Source organism: Zingiber officinale, chromosome 9B (assembly GCF_018446385.1).
Source record: "Zingiber officinale cultivar Zhangliang chromosome 9B, Zo_v1.1, whole genome shotgun sequence".
Taxonomy (NCBI): domain Eukaryota; kingdom Viridiplantae; phylum Streptophyta; class Magnoliopsida; order Zingiberales; family Zingiberaceae; genus Zingiber; species Zingiber officinale.
In genome coordinates, this window is record NC_056003.1 from 66,906,653 (window position 1) to 66,933,304 (window position 26,652).

General features: G+C 38.2%; 1 protein-coding gene, 1 long non-coding RNA gene and 1 pseudogene across 4 annotated transcripts; 1 reads left to right on the top strand and 2 right to left on the bottom strand.

The window, feature by feature from the left end:
- Positions 1 to 355: 355 nt before the first annotated feature.
- On the top strand, positions 356 to 3,185 carry LOC122025193. 3 transcript variants are annotated; one of them, XR_006123617.1, is made up of 6 exons: positions 356 to 532; positions 619 to 760; positions 837 to 890; positions 973 to 1,071; positions 1,150 to 1,230; positions 3,136 to 3,185. It is a non-coding gene; the product is annotated as an uncharacterized LOC122025193 (long non-coding RNA). The 3 variants fall into 3 exon arrangements; XR_006123619.1 differs by having other exon boundaries at positions 837 to 949; positions 1,033 to 1,071; positions 3,136 to 3,164; XR_006123618.1 differs by having other exon boundaries at positions 1,033 to 1,071; positions 3,136 to 3,164.
- A 12,325-nt stretch (positions 3,186 to 15,510) lies between these two features.
- On the bottom strand, positions 15,511 to 18,461 carry LOC122023045 (annotated as a pseudogene).
- Positions 18,462 to 19,281: 820 nt separating this feature from the next.
- On the bottom strand, positions 19,282 to 22,665 carry LOC122023046. The gene is made up of 2 exons (XM_042581143.1): positions 20,150 to 22,665; positions 19,282 to 20,068 (listed from the first exon to the last, which is right to left on the bottom strand). The coding sequence occupies exons 1-2, from the start codon at positions 22,663 to 22,665 to the stop codon at positions 19,282 to 19,284; spliced, it is 3,303 nt and encodes a 1,100-aa protein (XP_042437077.1).
- Positions 22,666 to 26,652: the final 3,987 nt, after the last annotated feature.

The window sequence follows — 26,652 nt, forward strand, 5'->3', positions numbered from 1 at the left end:
GGGATATTGTTGGTGCAAGTTGCACCAGAATCAAACCTTAGTTTTGATGTTGTCAAAGGTTCAAGTTAAGTCTTGTTATGATCTAACAAGTTAACTGAGTGTGCAGGATGTAAGATATCGGAAAATTTAAATAGATAGGGTTATTTGGGAAATAGCCTTATAGAATTTTTCCAGAATTTTTAGAAATTTTCTGGGAATTTTTCAGAGCTCGAAAGACGGGTTTTGAGGGGATCAATTTCGGGTACAGGTAAGACCTGTTTGGAATACCCGTTTATGTGAGGAAATGTTTATAATTATAAATTATTTTCTTTTCCTTTAATTCCCTTCCCAAGTGGCGTTTCCCCCAAACCCGACGCCGATCCTTCCACCTCTCCTTCCTTTCCTGACCCCCTCTTTCTTGATCTCCTCTTCCTCGACCTCACGCCCGAAACCCTTCTTCCCTCTCCCGCGATTCCTCCTCGCTCGATCGCCGGCCACCGTGAGTTCACCGCCGGCAGCGACCTTTCCAATGCGTAGCTCTCTTGGCTACCAAGTAACTCGATCCTCTTCTCCTCTCTCCCTCTATCTCGATTTCTCTTATGCGCACGGGTGACCGACGCCGACAGTTTTCCCCGACAGTTTCGGCCTCACCGCGTCGCCTGAGGATTGTCGCCCGAATCTTGAAGGTGCTGGAGCTGTCCAAGCCTTCCCTGGTGGAGTGATCGCCTTCTCGGCCATTTTTGCGCTCGATTTGGTGGGATCTGATCTAGGGCACAGCGAGGTTTGAATTGCATCGCTCCCAGCCGGTTATTCCCTTGTCCTTCTCTGTGATTTGTTCGTTGGAATTTGATCTGCAGCTCCACACTTGCTGGATCAGATCAGAACAACACCATTGGAGGCAATCGATCAAGGTAGTCTTCGTTCTGAATTGTAAAGCTACAAAGATCTTGCTTAGTTAACTCTAATCATGGTAGGCTTCTTATTCTGGATTAGAGGAGGCGTTAATCAATATGGTGTTTGTGCTGATCATTGTCTTATTTCCAATTCTTGAAGCTGTGGGAGTCTCGACTGGGGAATTTGAGATCGATTGAGGTGAGTAGGGTTATGTTTGTTAAGGATTTCAGCAAATTAATGGTTCTACTGTTAATTTCTGTGTTGGTTTTTGGAAAGAAGTGGCGTAGGGAGGTGGGTAGCTATCAGCAGGATTCTTGTGAAGGTTGTTGAGCTCCTGGATTTGTTGCCTCCCTGAAGGTAAGTGTTTACCACTAGTTTTCTTATTAGGGGTGCTACTCTATTAGGTTCTCTAATGGATTGTAGAATTTATTCTTGCTTAGATTATTAGTGTGTAGTATTGTGTTCATGTTGATATTAGATTAGGGGTTTTGGATTGGAATTATGGATATGGGTGAGGATTTAAAGGTGAATCATGTTGGAGTTTAATCAATTGTTTATGGAATGTTAGAATTATTCTATTTTAAACAATTAGGAGAGGAGAAGTGGTTTCCATTTAAATTGATAGAAGGAGACACTAATTGGATTCAGTTAATGCGTTAAGGATAACTAGTTCTGTTGGTACACGATTTATACATCGTAGTATATATATATATATATATATATATATATATATATATATGACACAGGACTTTGATCTGGACGAGTAGCGTGCCATGGGGTGGTTCTGTGGGATACGAGACTTTTCGAGACGGGTATTTCTTCCTTGGCCTCTTTATAGTTTCTTTGAAACTTAGTGCATGGTTATTATTGGATGAATTAGGCTGCTTTATCTTATATCATGATCGGTTGCTGTTTTTCCTGCATGATACTTATGCTTGACCCTTGTGATGATCTATTTAATTCATATACTGTCTTCACTCTTGATATCTACTATGTTGTGATTACACGTGTAAATTATGTCTTATAGGGATTGTCGGGTTGTTGGTATTACCATGCTGATTGGGTATATGATGTGGACTGTACATAGGTGGGTATGTGTTATAGGAGTCATCTTGTTGACCGTGCATTTACATGTGGTGTGTACATACGTATTTGTCATGTACTTTTGGAGGAGTGGTGTTGATTGTATGTTTGGGATATATACACCTGTCTGTTGTGTTTTTACTGGAGGATACATGTTGATTGTACTTATATTTTTGTGTACATGTGTCTAGTGGGATTATTGGAGATTTTTGGTTGATTATACATGTGTAGTGTGTACATATGTTTGGTGGGATATGTGGATGTATCATGACGATTATACTCTTGTTGGAGGTATTTATGAGGTTTGGGGTGTTGCATGGATGATGATTATATATATATATATATCATGTTCATCATTCATTGCATCTGATGACCATTGTCTCCCTTGTGGTTGAGAGAGTCATCGGTTTGGTTTAGCGCCGCACACTCGGCCACTCATGGGTAGTGGTATCTGAAACAGTTGCCGCTCGTCCTGTCGTGCCACCCGGTTACGAGGTTTAGTGAGATCCGGCGTTGTGAGCAGTCAGGGACCCTGATGCTATGTAGTTAGATAACTACTTAGCATTCCGTCTGCCTCAGTTGCTTTATAGCAGTTTGGAGTATGAGGCTTGTACGGTTGTCACGGACCCAAACCTCTCGGCCATACTGGGGTCGTGGTGTCTGGAGATGTGTCGGGGGTGACCATGGAGCATGCATACGCAGTTATTATTCTTGCATTTGATGCGCGGTGCATCTGCATTTGCATACACATGCCTAGTAGATACTAGTTGCATGTGATTGTCGTTGTTGCACTTGATTGAGATATGGTTGTTGCATTTGGTTGCCATGCTGCATACATGTCATTTATTTTACATGTATATGCAGTCGTATTTATATTGCACAGGTGTCACGGGTATATCTGTTGCAGATCCGGTGAGTTTACTGATCATTGTATGTGTCGATTCCAGATTGGGTATGTATCTGTCATTATATTAGTTGTGGTTTGTACAGTTTATATGTCAGGTTATTATGTCAGATATGTGTAGGTGCATTGATTATGATAGTATGATCATGTTCTTTATTCCCTACTGAGACTGTATACTTGTGATCTCCATGTTGTTTATAGACCATGCACTATCTTTTCTATTACCCGCTGAGTTACCTATACTCACCACCGCATGTATACATTTTTGTTTTCAGGTAGCTTGTAGATGGTTGGTGTTGCTCGGAGTATCCTGTCTGTCGGGTCCTACGTCACATCCAAAAACCGTGCTTGTTTTCTTTTGTATATCTTTTTATTATTTTTGGCATTGTATTTATGTGTAGCCATGTGGCTATCTTATGGTTTTGGCGTTGTATTTGTGTTTAAGCCGTGCCGACATGCATTGTATTTATTTGGTTTGTGTGGGCTTTCCTTCGTTTTTCCGCTGTGTTTTAGTACAGCCATGTGGGCTGTTTTATATATAACTGCGTGGTTGTGATTATTTCATTCCAACTGAGTGGGCTGTTATTATAATTGCGTGGTTGTGTATATAAATATTCCAGCCGCATGTGGCTGATGTATTTTGCTTGTATTGATGCTTCAGATTGTCACCGGTACAGGGGAGATGTTGCCTGATTTTTGTCTGGCAGAGACTCCTTTGGGGGTGTGACAATTTAGTGGTATCAGAGCGGGTACGATACCTGTCTTGCTATGTGTTCTGGATTTTCGAGATTTATCTGATACCAATTTAGTGGTATCAGAGCGGGTACGATACCTGTCTTGCTATGTGTCTTGCTATATTATTCAAACTTAGTATTATGTTTAAATTCTTTGATAATTCTATTCAAAATTTACTTGGTTTTTGGTTCTGCCCCTATTTTTGATATGTGTCAAAGGGGGAGAGATAGTGAATTCAGGGGGAGTTATTTAACTCAAAGGGAAAAAATTACTTGTTTATTTACTTGTTGCATATTTTAACTTAACTTTGAACCTTGGTTGCCAAACATCAAAAAGGGGGATATTATTGGTGCAAGTTGCACCAGAATCAAACATGAGTTTTGATGTTGTCAAAGGTTCAAGTTAAGTCTTGTTATGATCTAACAAGTTGACTGAGTGTGCAGGATGTTTACTCAACCAAGAAAGACCTAGTTGGAGGCGAGGAAGGAGAAATCTTAGCAGATCGTGGAACCCAAGTGCAAGTCCAAGGAGGTCGAGAGGACCTGAAGCTTGGCAGTATGATCGAGAGGTCTGGAGGACCTAAGATCAAGGGAAAAGTCCTGGCGAGCCGATCAGAGCTAAGTGAAAAGTCCAAACTAGATCTGGAGGATCAAAGTTTGGCAAGTGGGTTGAGGTAAACAAACTGGAGGAGCGTCTGTGAGGTCGAGTTCCAGAAGGGAGCAACCCTAGGTCACTGATCCAATTGAAGAAACCGGGAAGGTTTCCAAGTTGAGATCAAGAACAGTTCTACTGTTCTTTTATTACTCATTCATTATTATGTTGTGTGCTAACATCTATGTTGTAGGAAGTTTTTGTTCTAACACTGTGCTGCAGGTCAGACTGGATCGGTCGACCGAACCAGCGGTTCAGTCGACCGAACCAGCGGTTCAGTCGACCGAACAAAGCATAACAGACAAAATCATAAAGCAAACAACTCAGACCAGATCAAAGTCAAAGTCCGATCAAAGCTTGATCGGTCTACCGAACAGTAAGATCGGTCGACCGATCCCTTGTGACTCAGCACAGACCAAGTTAACAAACATCGATCAGCAGAAAAGGGAAAAGGTTGATTGGTCCACCTAACCGGATGACCGGTCGACTGATCGAATCAAAATTAATTGCAGCATTAATGAGGATCTCGGTAGATTTCGACGGATAGGGAAATAGGCTGTTCGATCGACCGAAAAATGGGTTCGGTCGACCGAACCATTCATGAGCATTTACTACGACAGATCGAGCCAGCTGTAGTCTTCAGCGAGGAAGGAATGGAGCTGGTTCGGTTGACCGAAAAGAAGGATCGGTCGACCGAACCTCCAGTACTCTTATAAATTGAGGCTCGAAGTCAGAGGCAGAGAACAACTTTTCGAATAAATTCTGGTGCTCTTCTGCAAGCTGCTCACGCCTACGATTTCAGCAAGCAACTTCATTCATGCCGACCAAGCTTCGTCTTTCAAATCTTATTGTCGGTATACTTATTTTATATTGCACTTAATTTACATAAGATAGTAGGTATGTTACTATCTTAATGTAACACCCACGAAATTATAAGCTAAGTATATGGGTATTATATTTTCTTTAGAGCATAGAAATAAAAAGAATAAGAGAAAAGGGAAAATAGAAACCAAAATAGAATAAGAAGAGGTGAGGTCAAGGATTGAACCTTGAACCTCCCACAAATAATAGAGATAAATTGATGTATGATAACCACTAGAATAATGAATAATATATGGATAGAAAGGAATGAAAATTTATTTAAAGGTGAGAAGAAAATAAAAGAAAACTAAGCAAAAGAGCAAGAGAAAACCAAGTTGCTTACCTCCTCTTCCTCTTGGTTAAGAGAAAAAGCAAGCAAAAGATAAATTGCCTACTTCCCTCCTGTTAACTAGAGCCCTAGAGCCAATCATTTGATGATTGTATTATGGACTTGTTGTATCATATTCTATATAAATAAAGGCATTTGGCTTTTGGTTATTATACTTACTTGTATTGGTGCCAAATAAACTAAGTATAATAACGTCCTTGAGTAGATGGTTCTCAACTATATCAATCAGTTAGTTGAACCGATAGTGAGATGATATAGGGAACACTACTCTTAATCATTCCTAGTCGAGTATTAACATTCAGGGACAATGTTAATGCAATAAGACTAGCATGTAGGTCAACTCGATGACTTGATCTCACAAGTCATGGATATAGAGATATCAAGTTGACACATGGGTATACATTAGAGAATGTATACTGAATGACCCGTCATGAGAAAGTATCATGGATAGTTATATGTGTGTCATATACTTTCTCATGTGGCTATTAGTATGACTACTAGTCCTTAGACCTGAAATCACCATGGATCCCTACATAAGGAGTTATGTACTTTGGTTTCGTCAAATGTCACCCGTAACAGGGTGGACTATAAAGGCGATTACTGGGTATGTAACGAATTATGCAGAGGGATGTGAGTGATGTAGATGGGATCTATCCCTCCTATACGACGGGAGTGACATCGATATTCTTGATAGAGTGAGACCACGAAGTGCATGTCCATGCCCAAATGAGTCAATATGGGATATTGAGCTCATTTGATTTAGTGAGTCTACTTGGGGTTCAAGATTTAGATTGATTAGAGGATGGCATGGCCATGCCCAAATGAGTCAATATAGGATATTGAGCTCATTTGATTTAGTGAGTCTACTTGGAGTTCATGATTTAGATTGATTAGAGGATGACACGGTCTATACCTCATAATGATCAATCTAGATGTCTAGGATAGAAGGACACTTGTCATATTTTGTGAGGAGTCACAATTAGTAATCACAAGGTGATGTTGGATCTCAACATTCTTGTAACTTGGGTAGTAATGATGTGTTGCTAGATACCGCTCATTACTTATACTCCTAAATAGGTTTAGGGGCATTGCCAACGTTACAAGAACCTATAGGGTCACACACTAAGGACAATTAGATGGAGATTAGGTTCATATGATGAACCAAGAGGATTAGATTCATTTGATGAATCAAATTGGATTAAGAGTAATCCTAATTGGGCTAACTTGAGTTAGACTCAAGTTGATTCATGTGTTCAATGAGTCTAATTTAGATTATGACTCATTGAATCAATTTAATTAAATGAATTAGATTCATTATATTAAATTGGCTTGAATTAAATGGTTGGATTAGATCAACCATGAGAGAGATTAAGTCAAGTTTGACTTTACTTGAGAGGAAGAGAAAGAGTCAAGTTTGACTTGACTTTTTGCCACATCATTAGTGAGTTGGCAAGATGTGAACCAATGATGATGCTCCACATCATCATGATTAATTAAGTGAGATGCCACCTCATGGAGGTTATAATTCTTCACTTTAATGGCTACACATTAATTGCACTTCATGCAAAATGGAAGTTACATTCTTTTGAATGTGGCCGGCCACTATGGTGTGGTGTTGAATGAATTTTCATTCATGTGTGCATTCACTCTCTCTTCTTCCTCTCAAGCTCTCCCTCTCCCTCTTCTCCTCTCTTGCCGTGACCTATCAAGGTGCTAGCACACCTTCGTTTAGGTCTTCTCCACCTAATTAGTTCGTGTGGATACTTCTAGAGGAGTATCTATTTTGATACTCTTGAGATCCGGCACCGTTTGGACGAGCGGGAACGCGAAGGGCTTCGCTTGAAAGGTATAACCCTTTTTCATGTAGATCTAGGAGTAGATCTCGGTAGAAACTCGTATTCGTAGTTTTTCGAAATTTTTCTTTGCATGGATCCGTTGGCTTTGGGGCTTTCGGGGTTTCCGCAACGCGAAAACGCGATTTTCGCGGCCCGAAAACCCAACAGTGGTATCAGAGCCACGTGCGAAGGCGTGTACGAGTTTGTTTTTGATTTTTATGAAAAATAGCTTCTATGATTTTCTGTAAATTTAGGTTTCTTATAGTTTTTATGGGTAATTTTCTCGTAGAAGCGAAGCACAAGTGTTTCGGCACTTGTAGGCTTTCGCTACCGGGAAGATTTTTCCAAAACGGCTTGGTTTCGCCCCAAATCTTTTTGGGACAGCGGGCTAAGGCGCTATTAGATCGCAATGGAACCCTCGCGATGGTTAGATCGCGGGTAGGGGCGCTGCCCCTGGCCTCGCAAGGGGATTCGTTCCGTGATTGCGCTCGAGAACCGCTAAACGGAACCGCCGAGAAATTGTGCCCGTAAAAATTGTAAAATTATAAAAAAAATTACAGAAAATTATAGAAATATAAAATTTTGAATTATATATTAATTTTGTGATCGTCATGGCCCAAATGACCCAAATTGGATTTAGAAATGTGTTGTAATTCATAATACGGCATGCGTGCCGTTATGTGATGTCCGTGCTGTATTTATTTTTATTTTATTTTATTTTCACGACCTGCGCGTCGTGCTTTTCTCTTATATTCTAGTTGTAAATTAGATTTAGACTCGAATGTAACTCGAGTTTCAAAATGTAATGTAAATTTTGAAGTGGTGGAAGGTCCACACGAGATGGAGTTACGAGGAGGGCGCGATCAACACAAGGTGGTCAAAGGAAGAAGTTTGAGAAGTTGTTGACCTTAGGTTGACCATCCGATCTTCTTATTGGCTTGAGAAGATCGTAGTAGGGCCATGACATAATCACAAAATTATTTAATTAATTTCTTATATGTATGTGATGCATGTTTAATTAATTAGTTAATTAGTGCCTAGCGATTAGATTAGATCTAAATCGTGCACATGATGCACCCCACGATTAGAATAGATATAAATCAAGTATTTGATACGCACCATTGTTTAGATTAGATCTAAATCGTGTCAACTCGTAATGCCTACCATGCCGTGATACCTACCACTACCTCGATCGCATGTTGTTGTTGAATCTGCCAAAGCAGAGCAACACATACTATCTTGGTAGGGTACGGAGGGACAATTTTGGTCCCGCCTATCAACGCATGGGTGAGTTCAACACAATTCGATTGAGTAAATAGTTAACTCGGTTGGATCGAGTACAACTATAGGCATTTTTCTAACAGTTGGAAAGATATGTCAAAATCACATATATATTAACTCTCGGGCGTATTAGCCAATGCTAACTCGAGTTTTAATATAAATGCGGATTTTGATCCTATAAACAAGAGTTGCATAGAGATGTAATTGGTAATCATAACCTACCGATCATACTAAGTCTTGGGCGTATTAGACAAAGCTAACTCAGGGGTTAGTATGATGTGGATCTTGTCCCACATGAATTATAGAATTCAGTGGGAGCATCATTTAGTTAAAGGCCTAATTAAATGATTAAGAATATGATATTTATTTCTGCATTTATTTCTGTTGTAGATTACCATGACGTCGAATACGAACACCTTCTCCCTACGATCTGTCCTCGAGAAGGACAAGCTCAACGGAGCAATCTTCCTGGACTGGTACAGGAACCTGAGAATAGTTCTCACTCAGGAACGTAAACTGTACGTTCTGGAGCAGCCTATTCCGGAGGCTCCTCCTGCCAATGCCCCGCGAGCTGACAAAGATGCTTACAAGAAGCATCAAGATGACGCATTAGATGTGTCCTGTCTAATGCTCGCGACCATGAACTCTGAGCTTCAGAATCAACACGAGTTAATGGGCACTTACGATATGGTTGAACATCTTCGTCAACTGTATCAAGGTCAAGCGAGGCCTGAGAGATTTGAGATCTCAAGGGCACTGTTTCAGTGCAAGATGTCAGACGGGGCTCCTGTAGGCCCATATGTACTCAAAATGATTGTGTACATAGAGAACCTACAAAGGTTGGGGTTCCCACTTGGCCAAGAGCTGGCCACTGACCTGATCTTGCAATCCTTGCCGGATAGCTACAGTCAATTCGTTCTAAACTACAATATGAACGAGATTGACAAGCCACTGCCCGAGCTACTTAGTATGTTGCGAACTACTGAGCTGAACCTTAAGAATGCTAAGCCCAACACTGTTCTGATGGTTCAGAAACATAAGGGCAAGGGCAAGCCTAAAGGCAAGGGAAAGTCCCAAGCCAAGGGCAAAGACAAGGCACTGAAGCCTAAAGGAGGGGTCGCCAAGGATGCTACCTGCTTCCACTGCGGTCAGATCGGGCACTGGAAGAGGAACTGCATAGTATACTTGGAGGATCTTAAGAAGAAGCGAAGTGAGACTTCCACTTCAGGTATATATGTTATAGAAGTCAATCTATCTATTTCTACATCATGGGTATTAGATACTGGATGTGCTTCTCACATTTGTACTGATGTGCAGGCGCTGAGAAATAGCAGGGCATTGACAAAGGGCGAGGTTGACCTACAAGTGGGCAATGGAGCACGGGTTGCTGCTGTTGCTGTAGGGACTTACTTTCTATCTTTGCCCTATGGGCTTGTACTATAGTTAGTCGATTGTTGTTATGTGCCTGCATTAACTAAGAACATTATATCAGTTTCTTGTTTGGTCAAGAATGGTTTCTCGTTAACAATAAAGAACAAATGATGTTCTATCTATTTAAATGATATGTTCTAATGTAGTGCACCTCTGATAAACGGACTCTATATTCTAGACCTTGAGAGCCCTATCTATAACATAAATTCCAAGAGGTTCAAGTCAAATGACATGAACCAAACCTAGCTCTGGCACTGTCGCTTAGGTCATATAAATGACAAGCGCTTATCCCAGCTCCATAAGGATGGTTTGCTGGGCTCATTTGATTTTGAATCATATGAGATATGCGAGTCATGCCTACGAGGCAAGATGACCAAGACTCCCTTTAGTGGGCACAGCGAAAGAGCGACTGATTTGTTAGGACTCATACATAGTGATGTATGTGGCCCTTTCAATGTCGCTGCTAGAGGTGGTTATAGATACTTCATCACATTTACTGATGACTTCAGTAGATATGGTTATGTGTACTTGATGACACATAAGTCTGAATCCTTTGAAAAGTTCAAAGAATTCAAGAATGAAGTAGAGAACTAGCTTGGCAAGAGTATTAAGATACTTCGGTCAGATCGAGGTGGTGAATACCTTAGCCATGAGTTTCGTGACTACCTAGCTGAGTGTGGGATTCTATCCCAACTCACTCCTCCTGGAACACCACAGTGGAATGGTGTATCCGAAAGGAGGAATCGTACCCTATTAGATATGGTACGATCTATGATGAGTCACACAGCTCTTCCGACATACCTTTGGGGCTATGCTTTAGACACGGCAGCTTTTATACTCAACCGAGTTCCATACAAGGTCGTGATAAAGACACCATATAGGATATGGACTGGGAGAGATACCCAGGTGTCTTTCATGAGGATTTGGGGTTGTGAGGCTTATGTTCAACGTCAAGTCTCAGACAAGTTAGGACCCAAATCTGACAAGTGCTACTTTATTGGATATCCCAAGGAAACTAAGGGATATTACTTCTACATTCCCAGTCAGCACAAGGTAGTTGTGGCAAAGACTGGGGTCTTTCTAGAAAGGGACTTTGTTTTTAGAAAGACTAGTGGGAGCGCGTTCGATCTTGAAGAAGTTCAAGATGCGAACAATAGTACTAAAGCCTCGATGGAAGTTGAACTGGAACCACAAAATGTTGTGAATGATGTTGTTCCACAAAGAGTTGAGGAACAACAACTAGTTCAAGTAGACATACCTCTTCGCAGGTCTGATAGGGTACGTCGTCAGCCTGAGAGATACTCATTTCTCTTGTCTGACCATGATGACGTTGTGCTCATAGAGGATGAGCCTACCACCTATCAGGAAGCTGTGATGAGACCAGATTCCGAGAAATGGCTAGAGGCCATGAGATCCGTGAAGGAATCCATGTACACCAACCAAGTATGGACTCATACTATGAGATATGGCAGACGGATGTCAAAACCGCATTTCTGAATGGAAACCTGCTCGAGGATGTGTACATGACACAACCTGATAGTTTGTAGATCCACAGCATACTAGCAGAGTATGCAAGCTGCATAAGTCCATTTATGGACTAAAGCAAGCTTCTCGGAGCTGGAATCTTCGATTCGATGATGCAATCAAACAGTTTGGTTTCATCAAGATCGAAGATGAGTTGTGTGTCTACAAGAAGGTTGTAGGGGATATAGTTGTCTTTCTCATATTGTATGTGGATGACATACTACTCATTGGGAAGTACATCCCTATGCTTCAGTCTGTCAAGACCTGGCTAGGGAGTTGCTTCTCGATAAAGGATTTAGGTGAGGCATCCCGCATTCTAGGGATACAGATCTATAGAGATAGATCTAAGAGATTGCTTGGCCTAAGTCAGAGTACATACATTGACAAGGTACTCCTACGGTTTTCCATGCAGAACTCCAAGAAGGGATTTCTGTCGATGTCACATGGCGTGAGTCTTTCGAACACTCAATGTCCCTCTTCTTGAGAGGAGAGACACCGCATGGATCAGATCCCTTATGCCTCAGCCATAGGATCGATCATGTACGCCATGCTATGTACTCGACCAGATGTCTCATATGCTTTGAGCATGACGAGCAGATACCAGTCAGATCCAGGTGAAAGTCACTGGATAGCGGTCAAAAATATTCTTAAGTACTTAAGAAGGACTAATGAATATTTCTTGATATATGGAGGCAATGATGAGCTAGCTGTAAAGGGTTACAGTGATGCTAGCTTCCAGACCGACCAGGATGATTATAGATCGCAGTCGGGGTTCATGTTTTGCATTAATGGTGGTGCTGTGAGCTGGAAGAGTTCGAAGCAGGACACAGTAGCTGATTCTACGACAGAGGCCGAGTATATTGCTGCATTAGAGGCAGCAAAGGAGGCAGTTTGGATTCGCAAGTTCATCACTGAACTTGGGGTGGTTCCTAGCATTGCTGGCCCAATTGAGCTCTATTGTGACAACAATGGAGCTATAGCACAGGCGAAGGAACCTCGCTCACACTAGCGGACCAAACACATACTACGGCGCTTCCATCTCATTCGAGAGATCATCGAGAGAGGAGATGTGAAGATTTGCAGAGTAGCTACAGAGACTAACATCACAGATCCCTTGACCAAGGCTTTGGCACAGAGGAAGTATGATGGTCACACTAGGTCATTTGGGCTTAGAGCCTCTAAGCCTACACTGATTGGCACTAGTGCTAGTGGGAGATTGTTAGCTAGAGCCCTAGAGCCAATCATTTGATGATTGTATTATGGACTTGTTGTATCATATTCTATATAAATAAAGGCATTTGGTTTTTGGTTATTATACTTAATTGTATTGGTGCCAAATAAACTAAGTATAATAACGTCCTTGAGTAGACGGTTCTCAACTATATCAATCGGTTAGTTGAACCGATAGTGAGATGATATAGGGAACACTACTCTTAATCATTCCTAGTCGAGTATTAACATTCAGGGACAATGTTAATGCAATAAGACTAGCATGTAGGTCAACTCGATGACTTGATCTCACAAGTCATGGATATAGAGATATCAAGTTGACACATGGGTATACTTTAGAGAATATATACTGAATGACTCGCCATGAGAAAGTATCTTGGATCGTTATATGAGTGTCATATACTTTCTCATGTGGCTATTAGTATGACTACTAGTCCTTAGACCTGAAGTCACCATGGATCCCTACATAAGGAGTTATGTACTTTGGTTTCGTCAAACGTCACCCGTAACTAGGTAGGTATGTAACGAATTATGCAGAGGGATGTGAGTAATGTAGATGGGATCTATCCCTCCTATATGACGGGAGTGACATCGATATTCTTGATAGAGTGAGACCACGAAGTGCACGGCCATGCCCAAATGAGTCAATATAGGATATTGAGCTCATTTGATTTAGTGAGTCTACTTGGAGTTCAAGATTTAGATTGATTAGAGGATGACACGGTTTATGCCTCATATTGATCAATCTAGATGTCTAGGATAGAAGGACACTTGTCATATTTTGTGAGGAGTCACAATTAGTAGTCACAAGGTGATGTTGGATCTCAACATTCTTGTAACTTGGGTAGTAATGATGTGTTGCTAGATACCGCTCATTACTTATGCTCCTAAATAGGTTTAGGGGCATTGCCAACGTTACAAGAACCTATAGGGTCACACACTAAGGACAATTAGATGGAGATTAGGTTCAGATGATGAACCAAGAGGATTAGATTCATTTGATGAATCAAATTGGATTAAGAGTAATCCTAATTGGGCTAACTTGAGTTAGACTCAAGTTGATTCATGTGTTCAATGAGTCAAATTAAGATTATGACTCATTGAATCAATTTAATTAAATGAATTAGATTCATTATATTAAATTGGCTTGAATTAAATGGTTGGATTAGATCAACCATGAGAGAGATTAAGTCAAGTTTGACTTGACATGAGAGGAAGAGAAAGTGTCAAGTTTGACTTGACTTTTTGCCATATCATTAGTGAGTTGGCAAGATGTGAACCAATGATGATGCTCCACATCATCATGATTAATTAAATGAGATGCCACCTCATGGAGGTTACAATTCTTCACTTTAATGGCTACACATTAATTGCACTTAATGCAAAATGGAAGTTACATTCTTTTGAATGTGGCCGGCCACTATTGTAACGCCCCGCCCCTCCTGATATGGCGACGGGGGTTACTTTAACATACATACCTACTTACTACAGCGGAAGTCCTATTTATAGAAATAAAAAACTTTTCTTTTCTTTAAAATTCACCCTGACTAATCACCTGGACATATAAAACCACATAGCATACTTAACATGATTTTTAAGTCATAATACCCAAACACATAATTTGATGTCATGGAGTCATAAAGTAGTAACATAAACTAGGCATTGTTCTTTTTAAACAAAAGCAGGTCTTTCTCCTTTAGCCAAGCCACTACCACACACATCCTTCTAGCCCCTCCTGCTGCTCCCCTAGTTCATCCATTCCTTGCCTTTATCTGTGGTACAAGAAAGTAAGCTGTGAGCACTCATGGCTCAGTAAGTTCCTTTCATACTCACAAAAATCGTATAGCATATCAAAATCACAAGACATAACGCATGGAGACAAATTCATCATATCATGCAGCATATCATGGCATATCGTAACATAATCGTAAGGTATCATGGCATAACATAACATGATCATCAAATGCACCCTGACATATCATAACATCATCATAAATATCATGGCATAATCATAAGGTATATGCAAGGTGAATTTCTAAACATGTATCATGAAAACACACTACAACATTTTTCACCAATGGCAACGTCCAAAAAATGTGGCCTAAAGTATAAAAACCGTTGCCTTTTCTTTAGACAACGGTTTTTAAACCGTGGTATAGTCAGTCGTTGCCTTTTGTTTAGGTAACGGTTTTACTAATAATTCGCAACACTATAAAAAAATCGTAGCCTTTGATGAATATTAGCCATTGGTTTTTTAATCATTCAATGGCAACGGTTTATGACCGTTATCTATGATAGCAACAGAAAAAACCGTTGCCTTTGATTGCAACACAGGAAAAACCGTTGCCTTTGATTGCAACACAGGAAAACCGGTGTTATTGATAACAACAGAGGAAAACTATTGTTGTTGATAGCAACAGAAAAAATTAATACTGAAAATATACCAATTGAAGAAAATTATACCAATTAAAGAAAAACTTGCTCAAAATATATTAATCATCCACATACATATTGAAGAAAATTAATTACATTGTTATCCAAAACAAAATATTATAATACTCAAACAAATATACTAATTAATAAAGTATGCATCATCTTCATCTACATTTGTCTTAATATTTCTCTACCTTAAACTTAAATCTTTGCACACAAAATATAAAATCATTTGTCATCTATCATTACTGATCAAAATATTTGATCTGCATCCACATTTGACCTTCATCCACTATCAGTACTTGTACTAAAAAATCAAGCTATATAGCATCATCTTCTTCCGCTTCTATGTCCAACATTTGATCTTCATCCACATGATCACCATCCATATTAGGATCCTGTATATAAAAGTTAAAATATTAATACCTCACCAATCATCATAAATAATAATTGAAAAATCATAGCTACTAGAGAGTTATAAATGTTGAATAAATTATTAGATAAATGTTGACTCATGGTGATGACGTGACTCATGTTGAATGACATAAATTTACAGTACCAAGGACAAGATATGAAGATCTAACTAATAACTAAATTTGGAGTCTATTGAAGGATGCAATAAGTCAAGAGGTTACGTGCAATAAGTCAAGTTAACAGGTATACCAAGGATGCAATAAGTCTATTGAAAAAGGGAATTACCACAAGTTATGCCTTGAGTGCATAAATATTTGAACAAATTCCAAAAATATTTATTTAATATGAACTTCATTTTTACCTTGGGATTATTTGGAGCATGAGTTGATGTGGATGAACGTAGACCACTATTAGCATCACATGGAGATAACAAAGCTGCCAAAGACTCCATGTCTACTCTTGAGTCATTTTGATTTAACATGGTCCTTAGAAGAAGTTGAAATTTTTGCTCCATTACCGCCATCTCTTTACTATGTTTCACCTCCATCTCTTCATGTTTTGCTTATATCTCGTGCACCTTATCAGTTAAATGTTTGACTTCATTAGCATGCCTTTTCTCAATTTCTGCTATTTCTTCATTTCTTTTTAAGAGTGTAGGTGTTGTAGTTCTTCCATAGCATCGCACTCTTCCTGGCTTCTCTTTGCCAAATACAGTCTTAAAAGCCTCAGTAGAAGGTACACTAGAATTTTCAATCAAGTCTCGAAGTTTTGTCTAGCAATTGTATAAGTAATGTTAATTGTGATAGTGAATAATTACATTTGACATGTAAAGCGTAGAGAAACACTTACAATTGCATTATTTGTTTCTTGATCTAGTTGTTTTCCTTTCTTTCTCTGTCGAGTTTCAATGAACATTTCAGCTTGAGTTGGAGACTCTTTATCCTCATTGCTTGCACTCTGCAAGAAGAAAACAATGATTTAAGCACTAAATTTAGGCCAATTTAAATGTATGCTTATAACAAATAGAATAGAATACCAATCTCTCCTTTATACAAGCAAAACTTATAGGCCCTGCACGGTGTCTCCATTTTTGCTGAGCAATATTTTTAGCATTTTGATCACTTATTTCCTAAATTCATTAATGAAAAATGAATTTTATCAAACATGAAAAATATAATATAAAATATTACTTAATTATAAAATTATGTATCTTACTTGAATGGTTTCAAGTCTCCAATAATCCATCAACACTCTAAAGTGTGCTTCTGGTATGTCTTGAGGACGATTTTTCAGCCGCTCGCGCATGGTTGTATACTCGGTGAAATGATTTTTCTTAATCCAACATTTATATCGCCTCCAAGCATCATTTATAATACCATACACAGCCTTCTCCCCTTTTTCTGGAATGATGTATTTTTGCTGCCAAGAAAAGTAATGCAGTTATAAAGATCTAATTTATAAAAATACAAAAACACACATGTAGTAGAAACACAAAAGTAAAAAAGTTGATACATTGATATAATTCCATATGTGTTGTTTGTTTGGTATAGCTTTCCAATTTGTGTAAGTAAGAGGACACAAATCTGCACTTCTTGCTATTGTTCCCAAGAAACTACTAAGTTGAGAAACTGTCTTCTGGTCTGGTCCAACGGGTTCTCCTTCTTTATTCAAGATGATTTCTTGTCTATCATTTATTGATCGTTCATGAACTTTTTTACACAATGTCTTTCCTCGTTTTCTCTTCGATGTTGCCCCTAATTAACATTACGAATAAACAAGAAATTTCATATTTTCATAATGTCTAAAATAAGCAAAGACACTTAAAACACAAATGAGTTAAAATCAAAAGTTGATATCCCCTTAAACTAGAAAAAATGTTACCTTCGGTTGTATTGTCATTAGTATCCTCATCTTCTTCATTTTCAAAGTTGATATCCCCTTCAACTTCTTGTTCTATGTCATTTTCTTCACTCTCTTCATCTTCTAATTCCTCTTCTTCAAGTTGATCCCTATGGTTATTAATATATTTTTCAAGTGATATAGCAGGACACTTTGAAGTAGCCTTTGGCTTCTTAGAGGCTGGTTGTTCTTCCGTAGATCCTTGACCATGATCTCCTATTGTATTTCTCAGTTGTCTCTTCAAATTATTTGGACAAAATCTGTCATTTTGGTCATCAATCTTCTTAGATGATTCAGGTTGGACTAAAAATGCATGGTTATCAAGGTCTTTTTGACTTGGAATGTAAGTAGATCCTCCAACTTCGACTTCACTTCCAGTGGCTAAGGATTGCCTCATCTGGTCTTGCTTTTTGTGGTGTGTTTGAGTAGATCTTCCTACTTGGACTGCACTTCCAATGGCAAATAGCTTCTTCCTCTGTTCTTGCTTTCCATGTTGCATCAAAGTAGATCTTACTTCTAACTTTTCTTGCTGCATTCTAACTTCTTGAACTGCACTTGTAGTGCTTAATGGCTGCTTGCTTTGGTCTTTCTTTTGATGTTGTATTTGAGTATTTCTAGCTTCTTGGACTACACTTGCAACAGTAGAATTTTTCCTTGGCTCTTGATTTGAAGTAGATTCTTTGTTTTTCTTCATATTTTTGGCACCTTCTTGAATTGCACTTGTAGTGGTCAATGGCTGCTTCCTTTGGTCTTTCTTTTGATGTTGTATTTGAGTATTTCTAGCTTCTTGGACTGCACTTCCAGCTGTAGAATTTTTCCTTGGCTCTTGCTTTGAAGTAGATTCTTTATTTTTCTTCATATTCTTGGCACCTTCTACATTTACTTTATACAGTTTGAGCAATTCAGCACTGGACTTAACTTGAAATTGATGAGGTTCAATATCAATTCTCCTGTTCATTTTTCTAAAAAAGGAAAAAAAACCAAAAGCACTTAAAATGATTAAAACAATAACATAACAAGTGAGACAATGTATGAAACTGGATCGGTCGGCAGAGAGGGCTCGACCCGGACTGAGTCAAGAAACTGGATCGGTCGGCAGACCGATCCAGTGAAACCTTCGACACCTGATCGGTCTGCCGACCGATCAGGAATCGATCAGTGGCTACTGAGCGATTACTGATCGGTCTGCAGACCGATCAGAAATCGATCAGTAGCCTACTGTGATTTTACTGATCGGTCTGGAGACCGATCAGGAGGCTGTAAGCGCAATGGAAGAGCGACATCTGATCGGTCTCGGGACCGATCAGATTAGTGCCTGATCGGTCTCGGGACCGATCAGATTAGTGCCTGATCGGCCCGCAGACCGATCAGAAGCTGCGCGCATTTGGAAAGAGCGACATCTGATCGGTCCATCTAAGATCCCAACATTTAGGATGGGAGCTATCTAAACTACTTAATCATCTAGCCAATCAAAATGCAATCTGGAAAAAAAAATCTTGGTTTGCAAAAAATAAACACACTCACCTGCTTGAATAATGTCACGAGGTCACCACCAACACAATACTCTAGAACCAGCCAAGTTGAATAGTAGATATTAGAAATTTAGAACAAATAAAGTAAAGAAATTATTTGAATAGCAGATAAGCAAATATTAACAATTTGGAACAAATAAAAGATACTCATTGTGTTTAAATGTCTGGCGCAAAAAGTGACAAAATCAGTACAGATAGACTAATTAGTTACTATTGAATTAACAAAATAAAATCAGTACAGATAGACTAATCCATGGATTCCGACAAAGTGGCATCAAAATTTAATTGATCTTCGGATTCCACCATATTTGACTTAAGAAATGGATTTTCAATAACCGTCGCCGGCATATCATCCCTGACCAACTCGACTTCATAATTGGAATCAACTATAGCTAGATTTACAGCATGATCTGACGGCTCGCTTTGATATAACTCCTGGGCATTTGAATTTATATCATCTTTCATATTAAAAAAGTCTCGTGGAACGGTCTTCATAACATATTTTCTATTAGCATCAAAAGGATCTTCAATATAGAAGCATTGGTGGACCTGAGAAGCCAACACAAAAGGATCATCTACATAACATCTCTTATTGAAGTAAACACAAGTCAACCCATACTTGTCGTCCTCAACTTCATACCAATCACATCGAAATAACACAAATTTAGAACTACCATAGTAGTCCAGTTCAATTATTTCAATAATTGATCCATAGTATGCTATTGGTTTTGTTGTTGGATTTTCATCTTTAGTGCTAGCAAAGCTTTGGGTCACTGACACCACCGAAACACCACTATTTTGTGTCTTGCGTTTTGCATCACGTTGCTTTGTATGAAACCGGTAACCATTAATGACATAGCTAGAAAAACATCTTGCAATTGTATTTGGTCCTCTAGATAGCTCCTTAAGGTGGTCAGGTACATCATCCATCAAAGCACGATTTTTGAACCACTCAACGAAATCTTGTCCTTGACTCTTTGCTTTGCTCCACTTCTTTCTTTTTTTAACATTTGTAATTACGTTTTCATGCTCCCTACAATTGAAATTGCATTGTTAAAATGAATGTTAAATACTTTTAACATAATTAAAGCCAACAACCAATAGATTTACTTACCTAATGAATTCTTGAACTTCATCATGATTAAACAAGATGTAACGGTGGGCTTGACTCCTTAACTTGTATTCCAGAGAAATTACTTTTGCACTTCCAATAGAATGACCAATGCCAACTTCACAAGGATCACATCTATCACTATTCCTTGTCATTCTATTAAGCCTTGTTTCTACACCACCATGCAAATATCGTGAGCATAATGTTAAGCATTCCTCAACCAAGTATCCCTCAGCAATAGAACCTTCTGGTCGACTCTTGTTACGAACATAACTCTTCAATTTACCTAAATATCTTTCTGGAAAGTACATCCATCGAAATTGTACTGGCCCTCCTAATTTTATCTCATCCACTAGATGTATAGGCAAATGAACCATTATATCAAAAAAACTAGGAGGAAAAATTGTCTCCAACTGGCAAAGTGTTTCAGTAATCTCTGATTGCAAGATATTAAGATCCCCCACGTCAATTACTTTTTGGCATAAGCAACGAAAAAATGAACAAAGACGAATTAAAGGGTGGGAAACCTGGTTGGACATTGTGCTTCTCACAGCTACTTGTAGCAAGTAATGTAGAATGAAATGTGCATCATGACTTTTGTAACCATAAATTTTCTTCTCAGCAACATGAACACATCTTGAGATGTTTGACGCACAACCATCTGGTATTTTTGCTTTCTTTAAAACACCACAGAAAATAGTCTTCTCATTCGGAGTCATGGAGAAACATGCTTTTGAGAACATTATATTTTTACCTTCATTTGTCTCTTTGGGATGAAGTTTCTTTCTAATGCCCATGTCTTGTAAGTCAAAACGAGCTTTTTCATGATCTTTTGTCTTCCCTGGGATATCCAACAAAGTCCCAATTATATTATCAAATATATTTTTCTCTATATGCATCACATCAAGGTTATGGCGCAAGCTATTGTGCTTCCAATATGACAACTCAAAAAAAATTGATTTTTTCTTCCAAGGACCATTGGTAAGTTTTTTTTGCATCTTTCCAAAGACATTATTGAAGTTTTCTAATAATTCTAAGGTATCTTTCCCTTTCAACAAAGTTGGTGGAGGCCTGGATTCTTTTCTCCCATTAAAAGCCCTTGTATTTGATCTATATTCATGATCCATAGGCAAAAAAACACGATGATCCATATAACACATCTTTCGACTATACCTCAAATAAGTTGAATTAGTGTTATAATTGCAACAAGGACATGCTAATTTCCCTTTTGTACTCCACCCACTCAACATAGCATACCCAGGAAAATCACTGATAGTCCACAATAGAGCTGCTCGCATTTGAAAAGTTTGATTTAGTGAAGAATCATATGTTTCTACTCCTGAATCCCACAATAACTTCAACTCCTCAATCAATGGTTGGAGGTACACATCAATGTTATTCCCTGGTGATTGCGGGCCAGGGATTAATAAAGATAGCATAGCATACTCAGCCTTCATACACCACCAAGGTGGAAAGTTATATGGTATCAAAACCACAGGCCAAGTACTGTGAGACACATTCATGGATCTAAAAGGATTAAATCCATCACTGGTCAATCCAAGCCTTATGTTTCGTGAATCACTGGCAAAGTTAGGATGACATTTATCGAAGTCTTTCCACGCCTCTCCATCCGCGGGATGCCTTAACTTTCCATCCTTTGAACGCTCCTCTTCATGCCACCTTAATGAGCCAGCTGTCTTTGAACACAAAAATAACCTTTGAAGCCTAGGAATCAAGGGGAAGTGTCTCAAAACTTTACCGGAAATTTTGTAAGCTTTCTTATTTTCCTCAAGTTGGCGATCTCCTTCAACATTCTCAATCCATCGTGGAGCTCCACAAACATGGCAAGAGGTGTCATTCTCGTGATCTTTCCAATATAGCATGCAGTCATTAGGGCAAGCATCAATCTTTTTATAATCAAGCCCCAAATCCCTTATCATGCCTCTAGTTTTGTTTAATGAATCGGGAATATTCAATTGAGGCATAGATTCTCTCAACAGCACTAATAAAGCATTGAAAGATGCATTACTCCAACCATGAAGGCACTTCAACAAATACAGTCGAATAGTGAATGACAATTTAGTGAAGTTTTTGCAACCCGGGTACAACTCTTGCTTTGCATCTTCAAGTAGATTATAGAACTTTTTAGCATCTTCATTAGGGCCTTCGCCAACTCCATTTTCTTCTTGTGCCACATCTCTAAATTGTTCATACAATAGTCCATCAATATCATCAATTGCATCCTCTCTATCATCCATATCACCATTGAGATCCATCAGGTTTATTAGCCCCTCACCATGACGAACCCAAACATCATATCCTTTTTCAAATCCGTATCCAATTAAATGATCAAGCACCACTGCCCTTGTCCTCCAAAAAGCATTGTGGCATTTAGCACAAGGGCACAAAATCTCTACTCCTTGGGGGTTTCCTTTTGTGTACGCATAATTTAGAAAAACTTCAACACCATTAATGTATTCTGGGCTATATCTTGGTAATTTCATCCACGCCTTGTCCATCGGCTTCCTTAGGATAGCATCAAATAAAAAAGTATAAGGAATATTTACTTGTATGCCAATATGTAATGAAAAGCTATGACATTCTTAAATGCCATGAATATGATGTTGAGTTATATTTACTTTTTCAAATCATTTTTTGTCATGGCACCTTACTTGTTCCCTGGTCAAATGTGCTGTTGCAGTTAAAACCTAGAAAAACATCTATTATAACAAACATCTAAATTTAATGTGAAAGGGTTATATACTGTTCACTATGAGACTGGTGGTTAGACTAACATAAAAAAGAATAGTAGTGCATCCTGTACACAATAAAAGACCATATTCTATAACACTAAGCATTAGGAAAGAGGTTCAGGAATGCCTGCATTCTCAAATATAGGTAAGGTTATCAGACATATTTTTCTTCAAAAGTTTATTTGAAGTATGCATCATATTGTTTTGGCAATGTATGACCAATATAAAGAGTAATGTATTACATGTTACAGAGAACATTACATGTTATAGAGAACAATATAAACACTACAACTGAGCTCAAAGGCGATTTTTAACAATCTTATTAAAGAATAAATCATCATACCTATCTTCACCATCAAGTTGTGTTTGTCCTAACTATTTGGGTTGGCTAGATGAATCTTATCACTAATAAACTATCAATTGTTTATCTCAATTGAGCTCTTTGCAAAACTATATCACTACAAATACTCAAGTCAAGTAAGTCCCTTTGTATTATTTTGTATTATGTCGACTATTGTTTTTCTTTGGCATATCTATCTCTTAGGTCTTCCACTCTAATTCAACCTATAGAATCAATTGGTGAACTAACCAATACAAAGGTGCTATACTATCTCTTTGGTTCTTGTTATTTTACTGGGAAGAAAAAAAAGGAAACAAAAAAGAAGGATGCAAAATTAACAAATAAAATATGACATAAAAATCAAGTTATTTGCAGCTGGCAAACTTAAAGGTACATGATTGAAAAATAGAACCACAGAGTGTTGGATCTAATCAGGTGGCTTAAGACCTTTTAAACCAAAGCTACAGGCTCATGAAGGGCTCAGGCCAAGTTACTAAGTTCTGATATTCTAGAATCTAGATATGATATGAACTCATAAAGAAATCATGGTTCAATATAGAATGGATTGTAGTTGTGCTTTTGTCACTTGGTGAATTGCAATTTTTACAGGTAAAAATAAAATATATATATAAATCTGAGTCTTATTTTGGAAATGTTAACAGAGTTTATCTTATTTAGTAATATAGTTGCAAAAAGTTCAGCGGAAGGATACAATACATGTTGTTACACCCATATAGTTGGGATCAACATGGTTGGTGACGTTGACGATAATAAAGTTGACTTGGTTATTATTCAATTGAAGATCATCTTGCTGTTTTATAAAAATAAACATGATGGTTCCAGGAAACTTATCATGTTACAAGGTTGTAACATGTATAAGGAGTATTTAGTAAAAAGTAATTTGTCATGATAGATTCGGCTAAAGTCATGATTGGATTAGATGTCTACATAAAAGGGCGATACATATCAAAACCTTCAAGTTCCAATTGCTTTGTCCAAGTTGATATTTAGGGGATGACGAGAAGGCACTTCCCTCAATATCACAAGCATACTCAATAATGCTTTCTTATATCAGGGAAGCTTTCTTATAGCAGGGAAGGGAATCTACCTTCCCCCTTTTACTTGAAAAGAAAAATTAATGCAAACAGTGAATAAAAAACATCTCCTAAGCATTATATCAAACAATTATTGTGCACATTACTACAACGAAGGATCTGGTGATAATGAAGTAGTGATAATCAAGCAGAGACTGAAATTATAGTTGGATCAAGGGCGCAAGATTTCCACAGCATTTGCAATCAACAAATAGTAAAATTGAAACAACCTACGGACCTCGCACCTGCTTCAAGGCCACCCGTTGCCTTCTCAATCGGAACTCAAGCCGAAATCTATCTGCTCTTCGTCCTCTCCCTCGTAAGGGATGCGATCAGGTCTCAGGACTGGTGCAAGCGGCCGACTTGCTGTTTGTTAACTAGCTACTCCAAGCGAACCCATATAAACATGGACTGGTGTAACCGGGGGAGACGACGCTTGTGCCGGCGGGGTAGACAGCAATTTTTGGAGGGTGCGTGGGAAACTTTATGCCGGTTGGGGGAAATTTTTGACGACGCCGGTTGGGGGAAATGCGCGCGCGGGTAGCGAAACTTTAGGACGGAAAAGAAAAAAAAAAGTAGGGAAAATAAAAGGTCGGCCAAAAAAATAGTAGGGAAATGCGCGCGCGGGTAGCACCCTTACGGTGCTAAATATATTTATATATAATCAATAATATATAAACTTCTAGCAAATTTTAATATAATTAATTTATTTTCATTGTCTTAGTGTAAACGCTTCTTTGACTAATTTCAAAGTCAGTTTCTTGATACATGGGATTACTCTGCTTAGATCAAAAGCCGGGTGACTTTACAGACACGGGAGTTAATCCAGGCACCGGAGCGGGCAGAAGGTTTTTTTTTTTTTTTTATTTATATTTTTAAGATATATTATATGTATTTAATTTTTAAGATTTTAAAATTTATGTGTTTGATTAAGGTTTTTTTTATTTATATTTTTAAGATATATTATATGTATTTAACTTTTAAGATTTTAAAATTTATGAGTTGGATTATAATGTATTTGAGTTAATAAATTTTTTTTAATAGTTTCTGATTTTAAAATTTAAGGGTTAAATTATAATAAGTTTAAATCATTAAAAAAATAGAAATTTTAGAAAAGGAAAATAAAAATAGGAATTTTATTTTAGAGAACATTTATTAATCGTTGGAGAAAAATTTTAAAAAAAATCGTTGCCTAATGTATTTTAAGAGAACGATTTTTAATCGTTGCAAAAAAATTAAAATAAACCATTGCCTAATGTATTTTAAGAGAACGGTTTTTAATCGTTGCAAAAAAATTAAAAAAACTGTTGCCTAATGTATTTTAAAAGAATGATTTTTAAACAGTTGCAATGAGAGGCGTTGCAAAAAATAAAGAATATTGTAGTTTAAACCGTTGCCTAATGTAGCGCAACAATATTTTAAAAAAATATTAAAAACCGTTGCCTAATCTATTTAGTATAATTTTTTTTTAATAAATGTATTTTAGAGAACGGTTTTTAATCGTTGCTTATTAAAAAAATTTATTAAACCAACACTATTAAAAACCGTTGCCTAATGTACTTTAAGAGAACGGTTTTTAAGCCGTTGCAATCAGAGGCGTTGCCAAAAATAAAAAATGTTGTAGTGACATATGCAACATGTCTTTTGAAAACTTATAATATACATACTTAAACATAATCTCAACATAAGGGGGGCCCCGACTTGTACCACATACATAAATGTGCGCGTCCTATGTAGGTCCAAGGTAGCAAGTCTTGAACCCTACAAGGCATACATACTAGGCCCGTTTCTTAGTCCATCGACCTAGGGGCACTTAGGAGCCCATCCCTAACGAGGCTCGTTTCTTAGTCCATCGACCCTGGGGCGCTTATGGAGCCCACCCTAGGTACAAGCCTTAAAAGTAAAGTAGCATGTCATACATATCATAATTCTTAACCTATCATTCATGTCATATTCATATCTTGAAGAGTGCTCCTAGTCCCAACTGATAGGGAAGCAACTCTTAGGCATAACATAAAGCATGTATAATTGGGCACACAGCACATCATGAATTTGGGCACACAGCACATCATGATCACATGCATAATTGGGCACACAACACATCATGAACTTGGGCACATAGCATATCATAAATTTGGGCACATAGCACATCATCATGCATAGGTCATAAGCATACATAAATGAGTATAGCAGCATGGCATATTCTTATCATATCATAAAGCATTGCATGAGAGGCACATGGGGAATCATAATTAGGTCTCTAACCCTAATATCATGTAGTAGCCTAGGTTAGCAAGCAACATAAAAGCATTTGAACCC